Genomic DNA, 18058 nt, shown 5'->3' on the forward strand with positions numbered 1-18058 from the left:
CCCTCCTGGGCAGCGAGACCTCATCTCTACAATAAATCAAAAAATCAGCCGGGTGTGGTAGCGCATGCCTGTAATTCCGGCTACTTGGAAGGCTGAGGCAGAAGATCGCTGGAGCCCAGCAGGTCGAGGCTGCGGTGGCCAGGAGCAGCCACTGTACTCCAGTCTGGGCAACAGAGTGAGACTCCAACTCAAAAAAAAAAAAAAAGTTCCTATAGGCCATTCTTACGTGCCAAATGTTTTGTTTTTGCACAATATTCTATTATAACTCTTCCCTTCAGATTTACTTTAGGACTCTTTACTCTGAGGACTAAGAATAAACTCTGTGAGACTGTGTTCTGATTTGAGGAGAGAAATGGACAGGTATAATGAAGACAAATAACAAAGAGTTCTGTATACTAGCCAAATAATGAACCAGTGATAGAGCCCAGGTAGCAAACAAAATGCAAATTCCCCAACAGGAGTCTAGAAGTTGTTGGTAGATCTTGAAACATGGCCTACTAATTTCAGTTGGACATCTAGTTATCACTGGTTTGTGGGTACAATTGGCCAGATGATAGCAGCAGCAAAGAGCCTCTAAAGTCCACATCAGTCCCTCTTCTGTTCAATGATTACACATGGTACCTCACCTAACATCCCAGGGATACCAAAGTTCCAGGAATAAAATAGTAAGTTATCTTAAATAAGGCCTGCAAACCTTTGCACTATAAGGTAAAAATGAAAGTTGGGGTGGGTTATAAGGGATGAAAAACTGAAGGAAGAAGAGGTTGGTAGAAACCAGAAAAATATTTAAAGAACAAATGTTCTGACAAAATATCCATATCCTAGAGATCCTGGCATCTGATTAAATAACTTACTAAAAAGCCTTTAGAGTAATAAGCTGGAAACTCAGTCTTTGAGAATGCCCTATTTGACGTCCCTTTACATTTTATTTTTATTTTTTAATTTTTTATTTTTTTGAGTTGGAGTCTCACTGTTGCCCAGACTGGAGTGCAGTGGCCACTCCTGGCCACTGGAGCCTCAACCTGCTGGGCTCTGGCGATCCTTCCAAGTAGCTGGAACTACAGGCGCACGCTACCACGCCAGGCTAATTTTTTTGATTTATTGTAGAGATGAGGCCTTGCCTGCCCAGGCGGGTCTCGAACCCGTGGGCTCAGGCAATCCGCTCACCTCAACCTCCCAAAGGCACGGGATTAGAGGCTGAGCCACGGAGCCGGGCTTACATTTTTTTTTTTTTTTAAAGGAAATTAGTTTGCTCTTCAGATATATATTTTTCCAGAAATTTATTAGGGTGAAATTTGTTTATGTTTATACCAAATAAATGAACATAAATTTCTAGTAGATTTACCAGGGTTCCACAATTTCTCCTGGGATGTAAGTAATGCTAAGGATTAGAAGCACGTTCCTTTTGCTGGAATGGAAGAATTATGAAACCTACATAGACTTGACTGTAAAATGCAGGTAATCATGGAGTTTTCTGTCCCCACTCTCAGAGGAAACAGCATCCTTTCTGGAAACTAGGACCTTTTGAACAAACAGAGTCCCACCTTCAGGTCAAGTGCTAAAACGCAGTGTAGCTGACAGTTACACAGTGATTAAGCACTGCATTTGATGGAGAATTAGTGTGTATGAAGCTCTCTCACAGGGTTGCTTCTAGTCTTAAAATGTATCTCACTGTAATGAAAACTAATGCAAGTACAATTTAGATTCAGGGATGTGTCCTCAAGTTTAGCAGACAAACACCCACCTCTAGCTGTAGCTTGATTATTTCATTTTGTTTTTCTTTTTCTTGAGTTTTTAACTTTGCATTTAACTCTGAAATTTCCATCTCCTTTTTCTCTATTAGTTCTTTGTGCTTTTCTTCATTTAATTCAACTAAATACAACAAAAATAAATAGAATTTATTTATCTAACATTTAAAAAATATTAGTATTACAAGCATATATTTCTTTAGTATTTTAAGTAATTCACAAGAAAGTAAATTCTGTTATTAAAACTTATTTTAGAAATTGTTTATATGTAGAGTAGCTTTTTTTTTTTTTTTTTTTTGAGTTGGAGTCTCACTCTGTTGCCCAGGCTGGAGTGCAGTGGCATGCTCCTAGCCACTGCAGTCTCAACCTGTTGGGCTCAGGCAATCCTTCTACATCAGCCTTCCAAGTAACTGTAACTAGGTTGAGTGCCTTCATGCCCGGCTAATTTTCTGATTTATTGTAGAGATGAGGTCTCATCATGTTGCCCAGGCAGGTCTGTAACCCACAGGCTCAGGCAATCCTCTAGCTTCAGCCTCCCAAAATGCTGGGATTATGGCTTGAGCCACCACGCCCATCCTAGAGTAGCTTTTATATATGTATTTTTGACCATGCATCATGTTTGAAACAAAAAGGTCACTCTTAAAATCGTTTTGAATTTGCTTTTCAGTTCATGCTATGGTCAACTTTCTTAAATGTTCATTGAATACATGAAAATATTGCATATTCTGCATTTATTAGGTATATTATTTATGTCAATTCATATCAGTTTGTCGATTTTTGTTGTTTAAGTTTTCTACATTACTGATTTTGCTTGTTTGTGTATTTGTATTTTTTTCTACCACTAAAATTAAAATCCCTCATTATGGTTGTGGATTTGGCTGTTTATCCTACTAGTTTTGCCAATTTTTGCTTCATATATTTAAAGCCCTGATATTTTGCACATATAAATTTCGAATTGTTGTAGTATCTTCCTGATAGGTTGAACATCTTTGCTCTTAAACATCAATGGTCTAGAAAATAATTAGGAGATTCAGTGTTTAAGCTTAGATTTCTAAGGCATAAAGTTCTCATGATTCTAGAACTACATCAAGTCCTTGCTATACTATTCCATATGATCGGGCTTCTCTCATATTCACACCATGTCTTTATGCTTCATCAAATTTCCTCTTCTCCCAACTTTCTTATTCCTGTTACTTATTCCTTAATACTGACACCACACTATATAGACTGGGAGTCTCAAATATATACTTGATTTTTAAAGGGAAAAGAGTCAATTAGTCCACAGTTCCCACAAATAAGGAGTTTTCTAACTTCCTGATATAGGTATTTAAATAATATATTTTTAGCCTTTTCTAGTATTTGTATTTAAGATTATAAATTTACCCATAAATACAGCTTTAGCACAAGTTTTGATATGTAATGTTTTCTGTAAAATTCAGTTCAAAATATTTACTACATTCCTTTGGAATTTCTACCCTGATCTACACGTTATTCAGAAATAATTTCCAAACATATAAGAATTTTCTAGTTACTTGTTTTTAGCCAATTTTAGTCAGCTTCAATGCAGTCAAATAATCTACTCATGATTTGAAATGTGTTAAAATTTGCTTTTCGGTTTATGCTATGGTCAACTTTCTTAAATGTCCATTGAATACATGAAAATATTGCATATTCTGCATTTATTAGGTATATTATTTATGTCAATTAGTATCAGTTTGTCGATTTTTGTTGTTTAAATTTTCTACATTACTGATTTGCCTGTTCATATATATTTTCTTCTACCACTAAAATTAAAATCCCTCACTATGATTGTTTATCCTACTAGTTTTGCCAATTTTTGCTTCATATATTTAAAGCCCTGATATTTTGTGCATATAAATTTAGAATTGTTGTAGTATCTTCCTGATAGATTGAACATTTTATCATCACGAAATATCTATCTTTTTCTCCAATATTGTTCTGGCCTTAAAATATGTATATAGTTATGTCAGCCTTGTGTTGACTACCATTTGCATGATATTTCCTTTTTCTTTTTATTACTTTAAATCTTTCTAGATCTTTATAGTTTAGGTATATCTTTTGAAAGTAGCATATTGGTAGAGTTTAATTTTTAAAATTTTTATCCAATCCAATAATCTTTGTCTTTTAATTGGAACATTTGTTCAAATTTAATTTAATTTATTTACTAATATGTCTGGGTTTAAATCTACCAGCTTATTATTTGTTGGTTTTTACATTCTATATTCCTTTCTCTTTTCTTGGCTGCATTTGGACTGAATAACTATTTTTATTCCTCTTTTTTTTCTCCTGTAGTAGAGTGATAGTTATTAGCTTAATATATATTCTTTTACTGGCTACCCTAATGGCTACAACATATATACTTGATTTATTAGACTCTAATAACATTAGTACTTTTATCACTTTATAAACATTGTAAAAATCTTAGGGCTGGGCGTGGTGGCTCACACCTGTAATCCTAGCATTTGGGAGGTAGAGGCAGAAAGGTTGCTTAAGCCTGGAAGTTTGAGTCTGGGTAACATAACAAGACCTGTCTCTACAAAAAAATTAAAAAAATAGCCAGACATGGTGGCACACGCCTGTAGTTCCAGTTATTTGGGAAGCTGAGGCAGAAGAACTGCCTGAGCCTAGGAGGTCAAGGCTGCCATAAGCAATAATCATGCTACTGTACTCCAGTCTGGGCAACAGAATGAGACCCTGGCTCAAAACAAAAATAAAAATCCAAAACAAAACCTTACAACACTTTAAGTCCATTTACTTCCCCTTCTATCTTGGTGATTTTGTACTATGTTAACTTAGCTAAATTAAAGCTGTGTTTCTTAGAATTCCCTTCCATATATAGTCTAAGTTGGACTTGGTCACAAGATAAATATGCTCAAGATTTGGTATATGGAAATATAGTAAGAACTAATTTGCTCTTTAGAGCTAGGCAATGGTGCAGTTCACACACGGTGTTGCTGGTTTCCTGGCTCACCAAATCAACAGCTATCATTTTCTGAAAGTCAGTGTAGAGTACCAGGTAGTGTTGTAATTCACACAAGTTGTCACTGATCCATGGGTCACTCTACTGCTATGAGGAAGCATATGATTCCACAGCTTTTTAAGCTTCCATCAACATTTCCTCCTTTACTTGCTGTGAGTCCTAACCCAGGTATCTTTGCAGTTTCATAATATAGGGCACCATCTTTTCTTACAGGTCACCATGTCATTAAGGTTAGAGGAAGTGCAAGATGAAGACTCTGGTGTGTCCTTAGTCTTTTCCACTTCACATCAGCTTTTCCATTTGACTGCAAGTATTTCTGAATGCAGTAGCTTTAGGTCCAACACTAGATGAGACTACAGCCTTCCCTAGACTTCACTAACAGGTCCTATGTCTCGTATATTTTTTCCGTATACAAGGGGGAACCCAAAAAATCCCTCGAATTTATTTATAAAAACGAGTTTATTTATTCTTACATGTTTTAACTTCAGTCACCTTCAAAGTACCCCCCCATTGATGCAATACGACTATTAAGATGCTTTTCCCACTGCTCAAATCAGTTTTTAACTTGCCAATTTTAATACCTTGTATTGCTTCTGCAGTTTTTTTTTTTCACCTCTTTCATATCAGCAAAACATTTTCCTTTGAGGACTTTTTTGTTTTTAACTCAGGGAAACAAAAAAAATGTCACTAGGGGCAAGATCAGGCAAATAAAGAGGGTGGGGCATGGAGGTCATGCCGTTTTTGGTCAAAAACTGCTGAACATTTAGTGTGGTATGGGTAGGTGTGCTCGTAAATTACCCATCATGAAATGGGCAAATGCGCTGAAAGAATCTTCAAAGAAATATTCACTAAAGCTGAATGCAGGCTCTCACGACAATTCTACACTGATGGTACACTGAAAAACTGATGCCAATGGGTTCCTAGAATACTTACCTAGCAGGGGAAACTTGTACTATAAGGGGCTTACCCTCCAAAAAATTATTCTGGGTTTTTTTTGTGTCCCCCCTCATATATCATCTTCTTGCCTCTACTTGTCTCAGGCTGGATATTTTCTTCTAAGCTATCTTCCCGCTTAAAGTTTTACCTTCCTTTGCATCTAATTGCCTATTAAACCAATACACTGACTCTTTATTTTTAATTATTGTGTTTTTAGAATTCATATTTCCGTATATTTCTTTACTGTAGTCTTCAGTTCTCCATAAACATTCTCCATCAAGTCTTTGAATTTCTTCAACATATTAATTATTTATTATAAATTTCATATCTGATAATGCCATTATCTGGATCATGAGTAGATATATACTTATTCCCTTTTAAAAATATTTATAATTTATCTTGCTTAGGATGTTTTATTTTAAAGTTAGATTTACTGATGAAAAATTTCTTTTGTGGTATACAGTGTGATGAATTTTGACAAACATACACAATAATTTAACCACCACAATCAAGAAGTAGAATTTTCTTTTATAATTTGTTTTTTTTCTAATTTTTATTTGATTTCATTTTATTTTTTACTTTAAAGATGTGGGGTTCAATTCAGGATTAGGTATACAAGTGGTCACTGTACAAAGTTGGGCCTCCCTTGGTCCCAACTTCGCCGGGTTTGACATCATGTACCCTTATTGATGTTATGTGCCTCCATCCCCATCCCCTAGCAGTATCCTGCTACTGCTGATCCTTTGCATATAGTATTATGGCAAAAGTTCAGGGTCCGCTTATGAGTGAGAACCTGTGGTACTCACGTCTTTGCTTCTGTGATAGACCGCTGAGTATTATAGACTCTAAATCCATCCAAGTTGCTGCAAAGTTCATAATTTTGTCAAGAAGTAGAATTTTTTCATCACTTCAAAATGAGCCCTTATGCCCCTTTATAAACTACCCTTTTACCCACATTCTGATAAACATTGATCTGATTTTTGACACTATAATTTTCTGTTTTTCTGCAATGTCATGTAAACAGAATCATACAGAAGGCTTTGGGTCTGGCTTCTTTCATTTGCGTTATACTTTTGAAGTGATCATAGGGTTGAATATATCGGTAGTTCATTCCTTCTTATTGCTGAATAATTTCCATTATATGGAAGTGCCATGATTTACCAGTTAACAGATTTGCTTGATTTCATTTTTGGTTCATTATAAATTAATTTGCTATAAACATTCATAAGCAGGTCTTTGTATATACATATGCTTTCATTTCTCTTGGGTAAATACCTAGGAGTAGAATTGCTGGGTCATATGATATGTGTTATGTGGTGGCCATGAAATGAGCTTCTCAGATCTCAAGGATCCTAATAGATCACGTGCCCCAGTTTCTGCTCTCTGAAATCCATTACTGCATTTGAACTGAGGCCATGCTTTCATGGGTTGCAACTAGTTGATGACAGGGTATAGAAGAAATACTAAGGTGGGTCAACTCCTGGGTGATATGGGATTAATTTACAGGCAAATTTGGATCAATAACTCCCTATTTATTAGCTTTGCCTAAACTTTCATAGAACTGTGTTGAAGTCTAAGATTTTTTAAAAATCCAACTTCCTTTCTTTCTCTCCTTCGCATTGTGAACTGACAGCTCACCCAGCCTTCTCTATTCTCTCCTCATTTACTCTCAAAAGTATTTTTCCCAACAAATCACTTGAATGTCTATTCCCATTTTGGTGTTTCCTCTTGAAGAACCTGAACAAGCATAGAAAACAGATACAATGAGGTTCTGAGATGGGCTCACTTACCACTTTGTAAGCAATGAAGAAGCCATCCTTAGTGGTAAGAGGAATACTGATAGTTCCTAGTATGTGATTGGGTTCTGATTACTACAGATTTTATGCAAAGGTAATCTGAGAAAATATCCTGGTGGTGGGAAATGCCTTGCAGTTGTGATAGATATTTAAAAGATGTATGGAAGCAACATCCTCAAATGCAGTAGAGTTGCCTGGTTACTGCTAAGTTAAATAGTCATTCTACTGAAAGATAATGAGAAATAGAAGGCTGTTAATAAGAAGTTAAGTAATTAAAGAGTAAGTATGAGAACCAGAGAAACCCTTTGGTAGCTTACAAACTTGCTGTCACCTCTGGTAATGGAACATCAGACACAGTTAAGCAACAGAAAATCTAATTGAGTTGAAGAACTCCAGAGTCGTTTACATGTTTAGCCAAAGCAGACTCATTATGATAAAATTGAGACACTTATTGGGAAAACTTGAGATCCTGAAAAATAGAAATGGGAACATCTGGATGAATGCTTCCAAGATGCTAACTCTAAAGACCTCCTTAAACACTTGAGGTTTGGAGAGGGAGTCTACTCTTTCCTAATAAGAGTGAGCATTTCCCTTTGCTGAAAAATGTTGCAGACACTCCTCTCAGAAATGACCCCTACTTTTGGCTACCTACTTTTGGCTGCTAGGCCAATAACTAGACTAAAGGCCCAGTATAACCTGGCTTGGTAAGTGACAACAGAGGAAAGTGATTATTCCTCAAATGATCTGCAAGAATTTACTATGCTGTATTGGTAGGAGACATGTAAGTATACCCTAATAGGTTTTGAGCATGCTGGATCAAAGAAGACAGAAAGTAAGACTAGGTAAGCAAGAATTTAGTGACTCAAGATTACTCTTTAGTAACAAGGGACATGTCACCCTAGCAAGGATCACAGGAGATGGAACAAACTTTCTGCTAGAGTGAGCTTAGACATATAGAGAAAGCAATCACTGAAGCTGAGTGAAGTTAAAATGCATAAGCTACCCTGACAGATAGTAATAAGGAGGTTGTAGAAAGTTGGCATGCTAGAATGGATATATTATGTGAAGCAAGAAAACTCATCAAAGGATTATGTTCTTCAAGAGGGCCAAGAAGACCTATTAACCAAGGCCACCAAAAATGTCTTGGTGACAGGCAGACCAGCATCACCAAAAAGTTCAATGGTCACTCTCCCCTGCAAGCCACAGTTGACAGTAGATGAGGTGGTCATAGAGCTAGGCTCACTAATATCCATGGGCATGATATCCCCCTACACCACAAAGTAATTGAAACTAGATGATGGAGCTTAACTGCCAAAAATCAGGAGGCCACAATTATCAAATGACCAGGAAGTTTGGAGAGAAACCAAAGAATCTTGATCTTCAGAAAATTGTAGAGATAATCATAGATAGATAATCGATTCTGCTTAACAGCTACTACACTAAAAAAATCAAGAGTGGAAGAACAGGAGGCTTAGGGTACATGCCTCAGTTTTTAAAAAATCATCTTTTTCTCAGTTCCCAGACATGAACCAATTTTTGAATGTGGAACCCACTGGCCAAAGATATGGTCAGGGCCCTAAGAAGAAGAAAAATAACTCCTCTTTTAGGCATCCCTTTAGGAAGAAAGGCCCACAAGAACCATGAAAGAGTTGTTACTTGAACCCATATAGAGAAGTAAATCTGTGTAGTCCAGGAGGTAGACTGTTGTGGCCAAGAAAATTTTTCAGATCTCCAGCTTCAGAGAACATAATTGACTCACTGTTTTCATAACCATGCTTATGCTGAAGCAATGCTTCTCAAGAGCTTCTCCTAGTCAGTGACTGAGTGTAGTAGAGATATTAAGGCAAGATTGTTCCTGAGAGTTGCAGAACTCATTTGATGGGCAACTTTGGCTCAACATTGCTGAAACTTTCTTAGAAATGTGTCACAAATTAAGAATTTTTCTATCCAAGATACCTTCCTTTCTTCTTTTCTTAACAGAGGTTAAATCTGTATTATATGACAGTTCACGCAGTCCTCTCTTGGTTCCCTCCCATCTAATCTCACAAATGTTTTCCCCAGCAAACTTCTTGAGTGTCTAATCCTGTCTTAGCATCTGCTTCTCAGAAGACACATATTAAAAGATATTGACAGGCAACCCCTTCAGGTCCCCTCCCACTGTTGAAACTTTTCTGTCCTGTCAATAAATTCTGCTTCCTAAAAAAAAAATAATAAAAATAAATAAAAGATATTGCCAAATTAACAAAGTAACTGTACCATTTTATAGGTCCATCAATAATGTATGACAGTTCCAGTTGTTCCACATCCTCAAAAACATGGCACTGATAGTTTTAAAGACCTCAGTTATTTTTAAAAGTACAGTGTTTTAATTCATATTTCCCTACTGACTAATCATGTTGAATATCTTTTCCTGTGTTTAATTTTCATCTATATGCCTCTGAGGTAGTAATTGTTCAAATATTTTGCTCATTTCCTTGTTAAGTTGTTTGACTTCTTACTGGATTGTTAGAGTTCTTTATATATTTTGACTATAAGTTCTTTATTAGATATCCTTTTGCAAGTACTTTCTCCCAGTCTATGGCCTGTATTTTCATTTACTTAGTAGTACTGAAGAACATAAATTAATAATTTTGAAGTTGAACTTAGAACTTTTGTCTTTATTGTCTGTGCTTTTTGTTTATTTCCAAGAAGTTGTGCCCAACTGAAGATCACAAAGAAAATCTTTTATACTTTCTTCCAGTAGTTTTATTAAGTATAGGTTTTACATTTAGACAAATCACCCATTTCAAGTTAATTTTTTCATATGATGTACATAAGATAGGCTCATTAAGGAAGATTTCAATAACTGTATGAAACCAATTAACCTTCGACATGGGCTCATGAGATCTGCTTCATTGACAGGAAAATGTCATTAGTGAAATTGTATTCAACATGCTGAGCATAGACATATAAAGTTATTAATTATACATTTTACACTAATTTTATAAGGACACTAACTGCTTCATATTAGATACGTATGAAGTACAAACACCAGGAATCAAATTTAGAAATGTTGTATTTATTTACATACATATAGGAAAGTACAAAGCTTAAATTAAAATGAATGAAGACAGCAGCATTCATTCAAGAATACTATTACTGAAAAAAAGTATATGCACATTTAAATTGTTTTATGATATATAGAATTCAGTAAATTAAAATTCAAAAACTTACCTTTTTTCTGCATGTCCTCATAAAGTTTACTTATTTCTATCTTATGTTCCTCCTCTTTGATTTTCATTTCACTCACAAGTTTGGCAATATTATTCTTATATTCCTAGAGATTAAAATATATATACATTTTTGAAGTTTAACTTATGAATTTAATATGTGTGTACAACTTTGATTAGAAAGGTAAAAATCTCAGTATATATTAATTTTTGACATGTAATCATATCTAAAAGACAAAAATATTGTATCATTGAATAATCAGCTTTGAGATACATTAATTTCTTTTTTGTATGTATGTAGTAACATGTCTACTTATTCTTTAAATTGACAAATAAAAATTGTATATGTTTATGGTATACAAAATGGTGTTTTAATATATGTATACATTGTGAATGCTTAAATCAAACCAATTAACATGTCTATTATCTTATTTTTCTTATCATTTTTTTGTGGTGAGAACAGTAAAAATCTACTCTTTGAGAAATTTTCATGTATATGATACATTGCTATTGACTACAATCACCACATTATACAATATATCTCCTATACTTATTCCTCCTATCTAACTGAATTTTATATCCTTTGACCAACTGCTACCCCTCTACAGCTCCTGCTAACCACCACTCCATTCTCTGCTTCATAAATTCCATGAGCAGGACAAATTTCTAATCCAAGGAGATAAAGACATTACAGAAACAATGTCTTTTTATCTTTGCTTCTTAATATTCAACACCAGTGCTTAGCATATTAAACATGCTTGAAAAACTTAGTTCAGTTGTACAAATAAATGCCACTACAGCTTAAAATATGCTCAAACAGAAGGCCTTGCTTGATAGCTAGCAAGCTTACTCAAATGTAGGACAAATCACTTTGGATGTGAGCTGCACTTCTGTTTCTGAAAATTATATAAATATTCATAATTCCCAGAAGAAGATTAAGCACTACCCATGGTGAGCGTTAGCTTTAGGAGAAGACATCTGAGAAAAAATGAATTTGGGATTGAGAAATCCTTGACAGCTGTCTGATATTAGCTTCTTAGGTTTTTGAAACATAGGAGTGATTTATTATGCTAAGAACAGGGAGAAGGCATTGAGAATGGTGATGGAAGAGAAAGCTATTTTATAATTGTAAAGATAACATTTACAACTTTGCCAGGGGTTTGGTCCTACTTAAAAAAAAGTATTCTTATATGGCTTATATGCCTACAATTAAAAATAGGCATACATTCCTGCAGATTACTTCTGTTCAAGGGATATAGTCTGTATTCCTATTTGTTCTACTTATCATGCCAGGCCACTTGCAGGAATACCCAAATCTATTCAACCTCTTGACTCCAATTAAAGCTGGGCAGGTGAATGCGGAGGTGAATTCCACAATTCATCATTTTCCATATATGTATATCTAGGTTTCTGGATGGGAAACTCCAGAGTAACTGTCATAAACTACTTTTAATTAAACTGTGTGCACTAAACCGTTACTGCTCTGATAAGTCACAAGGGATAAATGTACCTTTCTATTCCTCACTAATTTTGTCACCCAAAGTTGCCATGGAATGCATCCATTAATTCAGTAAGAACTAAGATTTTCATTCCAGCCAGTAAGCATGAAGGTCATCCTAATGTCTGAGATGAATCAAGCTATATCTCATTAGATCTTCTCCTCCATCTTAGCCTGTGCATCCCTAAAAAATTAAACACCTTCATTTTTCTAAGGGTACCAAACCCCAATAAATTAGTTGGTTGCCTTATTCTCATACACTTGCTGGGAACTTTAAATTCCAAAGGATAGTCTCTGGTTTTATAAAACAAAAATTATCTGCATACAAGTTACAAGATTCCTCTACTCTCACAAATGTTGCTATTAGATACCTCCTGAGTTTGTTCTTATGGAGTGGTTCTCTATGCGTTTTTAATGTGCCTGCAGGTTTTATACTGGAAAATCCCCACTGCCATTTTTTAGTTTGCTCAGGATAACAGTTAACTAAGAAATTTAGAATCTTGAGCTGTGATGTGTTTTCTTCAATTTCCATCCCACTGAAAATTCCTATGGTATTCTAGACAAAGCAGGATACTAGGGCTTGAAGTTTTAGAAAGGAAAGGAGGAAACATTTCCTCTCTTTTGTTCCCTGCCTTTACAACCTGATTTCACCATCTGCTATTGTGCTCCAGAGTCAAGATGTGGAAGGTACTGGGAAAGAATAAAGAAAAATGGGGTAAAGGGGTGTGGAAGAAGGGTGAGATTCATTCCAGAGATATTTGAACAACCTCAAAATTGATAATGAAAAGCTAAATTTGCTGAGAGCTCAGCCAGAATGCTATTTATTACTGTTGAATATTACTCAGAAGTTCTGGGAAGGATTCTTTACAGGTTCCTTAAACAAGGAACCAGACCGAATTTAGAAAAAGACCTTCAAACTGAAGCCTCCCAGAAATTCAACTTGAGTTTTAGAGACCTTAGTCTACAAGAATTTCACATATTGGCTCTTGGGAGATGAGAATAAGTTAGCATAATGAGCCTCCCAAAGGGCAAAGAGATGAGAACTGACATTGATTAATCATGTTTTATGGTTTTTAGGTGCTGTGTTATGTGTTCTACAATTGCTATAATTATACTGTTCCTATAGAAGATCAGGAAAAATAGAAGAGAGTATGGAGGGTCTTGGGAGAAGATTAATTTGTAATCTTCATTTGAATGATGCAGTGATTATTCAAATCATAAAGACTACAAACTCATTTACTTTATAATTAAAAACTTCAAATGTGCTTATCAATAGTGTATAGACCAGAGTAAAACCTGTATTAATATAATACAAAAATATGTAGCAAAACAACTGCAAGCAATATATTAGTACATATTTTATAAAAACAAACAAACAAAAAAACAAAAAAACTAGCGTTCTCAAAACTTGTGTTACTTTTAAAACAAATTTCATTTATTAAAGATTTTGGCATTATATATAATTTCCACATACACACCACAAACTTTTTACTGTATTTATTAATGAGAACAATCTTTTTTTTCTAATTTGAAAAGAAAAATGCTCTACAGGGACTTGATTGAACATAATGATATATAAACTCACCTGTTCACGAGATTTTAACTTCTCTTTTATAAGAGCAGCATTTATTTTTAGTTGTTCATTTTCACCTGTATAGAAATAAACAAAGAATATCTTAATATATAGCACTTTTCAGTTAATATGGGATTACATTTAACATTTTAGCTTACATTTATATATGCATTCCACAAACATGCACCTGGCACCTACTACACATTAGACACTCTACTAGACACTAGGGACATGGACACAAAAAGAGAGTTATTGTTCTTCAAATAACTTACAGACTGGTGGTAAGTCAGATGTATTAGCAGCTATAATATGTTATGATAATTGTTCTATAATGGCAGTGTGTCTGAAATACTGTGGGAACCTGGGAAAGGAAAACCTGGTAGCTGGAAGTCCGGAAAGGATTTAGAGAAAAGGAACCAGTTGAGCTGAGATTTAAGTGATAAAGCTTATCCCATGTTAAGAGAGAGTGTTCTAAACACAGAAAATTGTACAGAACGCCATGGGCTTGAGAGAATACAGCATATTTTTTAAAAACTACAATTTAAGTACAGTATTGCTGAAGTGTAAAGTGTGAGCAGAAGGCGCTGTGCAGATTGGGGTAATATCACCCAGGTGACATAGTCTATACAAATAACTTTGTCTTTTATTTTAAATGTTACAGGGAGTCATCAAAGAATTTTGAATTATGAGTAAGTAAAATGATTAGAGTTACCTGCTAAAAAGATTATCTGGCATTGTGGATGATGAATGAGAAGGTTTTGACCTTAGAGGCCTGGAGATCAGTAAGAACAGATATTACTTACTATATGGTGCCTCTTAGAGAAAAAATGGTGACTCATTGAGTTCATTTTATTAAAATTTTCCTTTGGAGTTATTATTCTTGTCTGATCCAATCTTTTAAAATTTTATTAATGTGGATGTAAAATACTAGGTAAAATAAACTCCAATAAATAGTCCTTTAGTGATATGGTGGTAAGGTGTGGGAGAAGGGGATCCAGTTTATAGTACTCTGATTAGCTATCATGAGTATTTCAACAAGTCTGTGCCTAAATTATGAAATACACATGATTCTCAGCTCCTCCCCACTTAGGAGAAATGAGATGGCTAGAGTGGGCTGCAGTTGGATCTATCCCTGCCTTAATGTGGAAGGCCAGGGGACTGTTTCCTTTCTCTAAGATAGGTTAGCCTCTGCTAAAACACCAGTAGGTTAGGCATAGATATATTGTTTTCTTTTGAGACAGGGCTTGCTAAGAACAGAATGCCCTGGATTATTTCAAAATGGTTTCTCCCCCCCACCACCCCATCAGAAAGTGAGGAGATTTTTCTCAGATATTTACTGTAAGAACTTAGTAGAGCTCCTAAAGGTAAACTTATAAAAGTGTAGGGGCTGCCCTTGATTAGGCAATCCCTAAAGTTTTCAGTATCTTAGTACACACTGAGTGTTCAGAAATTCAACAATTATATTTTAGGGTTTCCTAGCCTGATACTTGGAAAGGTTTTGGCTTTGGGGTTTCTGCTCTGGTAGGTTGTGATTCTCTGCATCTACCTGGCTATCTCCAATTTGGAGAGCAGTGGTTTGCTCTGAGTCCTCACTTCTCTGATTGAAAGGGTCTAAGGGAAGTTGTTGATCTTTCAGTTTGCTTAATTTTTTACTTGTTAGGATAAAGGGATGACTTCTGAGCTCCTTACATGTTATACCAGAAACCTGAGGGATTTTCATTAAAGTTAGAATTCTGTTTTCAAGTTTTATGTGCAGGTGAGAGTACTTAACGATGGAAACATTCTAAATATACAATGGTCTTTCCATAGATTAATTTGCAAAAATCAACTACTTGGCTACTCTTGGCTTATATTTTACCAGGTTCAATAAATTTTCCTTATTTTTAACTTCTTAATATGCCTGATGAAGAACTTGTACAGAGGTAGGATAAGTGACAGCTCTGCTACTTTCTTATTGTTAATTTGTGCTTGTATTATTATTGTTGTTATTGTCTTCAATAAGTGTTTTATTTTTTAAAACTACTTGTCCATTTTGATTAGTTTGATTAGAGGTAACTAATCTTATCTATAAATTCTCTTATCCAGCTACATAAAAACTGTACTACATGTCCATACACTGAGACTGGAGGAAAAAATGAACATGCAACTGTTCAGTGTTAGAACTCACATTTTCCTCACAGGAAGAAGAACCCTGTGTCTCTCTCATGAATGATACATAACTGACTTGTAGACAGAATAATAAATTTTATTCTAGTTATTAAACTTTCATAAGATTATTTGATTTGATATTTTAGATAAAAACAAATGTAAATATGTGCAATGTTTTTTCATCTACATTTCAACACATCATCTTTTACTTGATCCATAAATCCCTAGTGAAAAGATTGTTTGTTGAGACTAAGGGAGGGATCATTTATTTATTTTTGGAGGGAGAGATCATTTCTCTCATTGAAGCTAAAGAGACTCTTAAAACCAGCGAGTATTTGAGTCACTGGCTCAGTAATATTACCAAGAAACCAGATCCTTTTAGTCTTTTTTTCCTGCTATCCTCTGTGCTAGCATAATTTTTAGGTTAGAAGCAAGAAGTCTGCAACAATTTCAGGCATCATATGTAGGCTTGTAACAACTAGAGGAACATAGTCCATCTCCTGGGGAAGAAGGAAATTATTCTGGAAGGCCTCCCCTGGAGCTGAGATGCAATCAGCTTTCCTGAGTTGAGACTAAAGGGAGGTATCATTTATATATTTTGGAGGGGGGAGAGATCATTTCTCTCATTGTAGCTAAAAAGACTCTTAAAACCAGAGAGTATTTGAGTCACTAGGTCAAAAATATTACCAAGAAACCAGATCCTTTTAGTCTTTTTTTTCCTGCCATCCTCTGTGCTAGCGTAATTTTTAGGCTAGAAACAAGAAGTCTGCAACAATTTTAGGCATCATATGTAGGCTTATAAGTAGTTCACATCCATCACCTTGCTCAGCCAAGGCCTATAAAAGTACTGGAAAAATGAACTCAATGAGTAACCATTTTTTTTTCTAAGAAGCACCATATAGTAATATCCATTTTAAAGAATGGTTGTTTAAAAACTTTTACTTGTTTTGTATGGAATATTAAAGAGAAAGTCCATTTCCCTCATTGAATATGATGTTAGCTGTGAGCTTTTTATAAATGGCCTTTATTTTGTTAAGACAAGTTCCTTATATGCCTCTTACTTTCTATATCTATACCTATATTGTAGAAAGTTTTAATCATGAATGGATGATGAATTTTTCAAATGCTTTTTCTCCATCTACTGAGATGTTCATGTGTTTTTTTTTCTAATTGCTTTTGTTCATGTGGTGCATCACATTGATTGGTTTACACATGTTGAACCATCCTTTTTGAATCTGTGTTCATAAGGGATATTGAGCTGTAGTTGTCTTTTTCTTTTTGCAGTGCCTATATGGTTTTGGTATCAGGGTGACACTGATCTCATAGGATGAATATGGAAATGTTCCCTCTGTTTTTATTTTGAAAAACTTTAATTAGTATTGACTTTTCTATGAGTGTTTGGTAGAATTTACCATGAAGCCATCTGGTCCTTGGTTTTGTTTTTGTTTTTGTTTTGTTGGGGAAATGTTGATTTTTCACTCATTCTCCTTATTTGTTATTGGTCTATTCAGGCTTCCTATTTCTTGATTTAATTTTGGCAGTTTGTATGTTTCTAGAAATTTGTTTATTTCCTTTAAATTATCCAGTTTGTTGGCATATAATCTTCATAACATTCTCTTATGATCTCCCTTTCTTCTCCCTTGAGGCAGGGTAGCTAAGGGTTGGGCAATTTTGTTTATCTTTTTAAAAAACCACTCTTAGGTTTGTTGGTTTTTTTATATTGTTTATATTCTTTAATTTATTTCCCCTATAATCTTCAGTAAGTCTTTCCTTCTGTTATCTTTGGGTTTAGTTTGTTGTTCTTTTTCTAGTTCCTTACAGCATAAAAGTAGACTGCTTATTTGCTATTTTAAAAAGTCAAACTCTTGGAAAGTAGAATAGTAGTTACTAGGGACTGGAGATATGGGGAGATACTGATTAAGGGATACAACGTTTTACTTATATAAGAGAAACATGCTTTGGAGATCGAAAGTTCAACAATGTGACTATAGTTAACAATACTGTATTGTACACTTGCAATTTGCTAAAAGGGTAGATCTCAAGTTCTCATCATGCACATGTGTGGGCACACACAAAAAAGGTAACTAAGTGAGGCGATGGATATGTTAATTAATTTGATGCTGAATATTTTACAATGTATACATATATT

At 34.8% G+C, this 18058-nt stretch overlaps 1 protein-coding gene across 2 annotated transcripts in view; it reads right to left on the bottom strand.

Moving 5' to 3' along the window:
• The window catches only part of CCDC152 (coiled-coil domain containing 152), a 38306-nt gene that overhangs the window by 1579 nt on the left and 18669 nt on the right, over positions 1-18058 (bottom strand). For both annotated transcript variants that reach the window (XM_008052712.2, XM_021709814.1), the window contains exons 5-7: positions 13774-13838; positions 10695-10797; positions 1745-1872 (exon numbers count right to left, since the gene is read on the bottom strand). In XM_008052712.2, the coding sequence (XP_008050903.2) occupies positions 1745-1872; positions 10695-10797; positions 13774-13838 (296 nt within the window). The remainder of the gene's footprint in view (positions 1-1744; positions 1873-10694; positions 10798-13773; positions 13839-18058) is intronic.

The sequence above is a fragment of the Carlito syrichta genome, unplaced genomic scaffold, assembly GCF_000164805.1.
Source record: "Carlito syrichta isolate Samal-C Ts95f unplaced genomic scaffold, Tarsius_syrichta-2.0.1 Scaffold287357, whole genome shotgun sequence".
Lineage (NCBI taxonomy): Eukaryota > Metazoa > Chordata > Mammalia > Primates > Tarsiidae > Carlito > Carlito syrichta.